This window comes from Orycteropus afer, unplaced genomic scaffold (assembly GCF_000298275.1).
Source record: "Orycteropus afer afer isolate SDZICR_OR568_19922 unplaced genomic scaffold, OryAfe1.0 scaffold00390, whole genome shotgun sequence".
Lineage (NCBI taxonomy): Eukaryota > Metazoa > Chordata > Mammalia > Tubulidentata > Orycteropodidae > Orycteropus > Orycteropus afer.
Genome location: NW_006921977.1, coordinates 2,193,222 through 2,194,803, shown reverse-complemented (window position 1 = coordinate 2,194,803; position 1,582 = coordinate 2,193,222). Strand labels below are relative to the sequence as shown.

At 36.5% G+C, this 1,582-nt stretch overlaps 1 protein-coding gene across 1 annotated transcript in view; it reads right to left on the bottom strand.

Moving 5' to 3' along the window:
- CDH18 (cadherin 18) overlaps positions 1-1,582 on the bottom strand; it is a 707,490-nt gene that overhangs the window by 315,947 nt on the left and 389,961 nt on the right. The window contains exon 4 of the mRNA XM_042782611.1: positions 393-564. Coding sequence (XP_042638545.1) covers positions 393-564 — 172 coding nt within the window. The remainder of the gene's footprint in view (positions 1-392; positions 565-1,582) is intronic.

Sequence of the window (1,582 nt, the reverse complement as noted above, 5' to 3'; positions counted from 1 at the left end):
ATTATAATAAGGTTTATAAGCTGAGTTTGAAACTTTCCTTCATTGCCTTTTTTGTCTTGAATTTTAGTTTCTTTTATAAAAAAAATAGAACATGTCTCATATATGTGTACATGCTTTCTGTGTGAACTAAGTGATCAAAGAGATACAACAGTTCTCTGTAGACATAGCTACTTTAGCAAATGAAGGACGTGGTTACTTAGTAGCACTACATAATATTTAATATGTAACTGTGATGCCAGTTGAAACTATTCTCTTAACACAGTAGCAATTGTCTTAGAGTAGGTGGAGCGGTTTCTTTAATCTTACATGTGGAAGGAAGACCATATAGCAGAAAAGCAAACTCTCACTCAGGAAAACAGTAGCAATAAAATTAAATAATAGGAGAAATGTACATACTCTGAGGAAACCGTGGTGGGTTGTCATTGACATCAGTCAGGGTGATATTCACGGTGGTTGATCCTGAAAGCCCACCAACTTGTCCAGCCATGTCTTTGGCTTGAATGACCACTGAGTAGTGTTCTCTGGCTTCTCTGTCCATGTTATGTAAGGCAGTTCTAATAACTCCTGTAATATATATTAAAATATAAAATCAATATGTGTTATACATTGAATGAGATGCTGCTTAAGTATGCTTCTTTTTGTTTTAAGAATTTTTTTTTCTTTTAAATAACACACTTTTAAAAGGTAGTAGCACGTCTAAGAAAAAGAGTAACTTAACATTGTAACTTAATCTCATCCAAAAATGTGTCATTGAAACATTTATTTGCAAACACATGTCCAAACTCACTGCTGGCATGTCAGTTTCAACTCATAACGACCTGTCCTTGGGTTTCTGAGGCAGTGTCTCTACAGAAGTAGATTGCCCAACCTTCCTTCCAAGGAGTGGCTGGTGGGTTTGAACTGTCAGCCTTCTGGTTAGCCATCAAATGTCTTAGGCACTATGCCACCAGAGCTCCTCCAAACATTTCCATTACTGGCAAATTAGGATATCATCTCTCTGTGTTTCTTGGGTTGGACGTACCCCAACATGGCAGTCCTACAGCCCAGGCTTGAATCCCTGTGGTGGTGTGCTGAGCATTTAACTATGTGTGCTTCTTACAACTGTCAATTGAGATAGTTATATCAACTAACAGAGATATTAATTTTCATCTTTGTGCAGTGGTTTACATAGCTACCTGGCAGGATAGTCATGTTTGATGATAGAAAATGTTGGAAAAGCACAGACATTCAGACAATGTCTAAAGGCAAGAGTCATGTTAACATTTATCAAGGTTAAGAAACTCACCAGTTTTATTAGAAAACAACCACCACAAGATCTATGTATATCAGCAAAATAAAGTAAGGGCATTGATTCCAGAAGTCACATGTAAAAGTCATATTCTTTATCTTATAGTGACAAGGGGGTAGGGTATTTTATTCAATTTGGATGAACAGACAATTGAATTTTATTGGATATATCATTATATATGCATGAATGGTTATGCATATTGTCATGTGAACAGATGCATGCACTCTGAATTTGATAATATTTGATACCTTTGTCAATAACCAGCAACCTCTGGGTGAACTCTGACCGTGACCC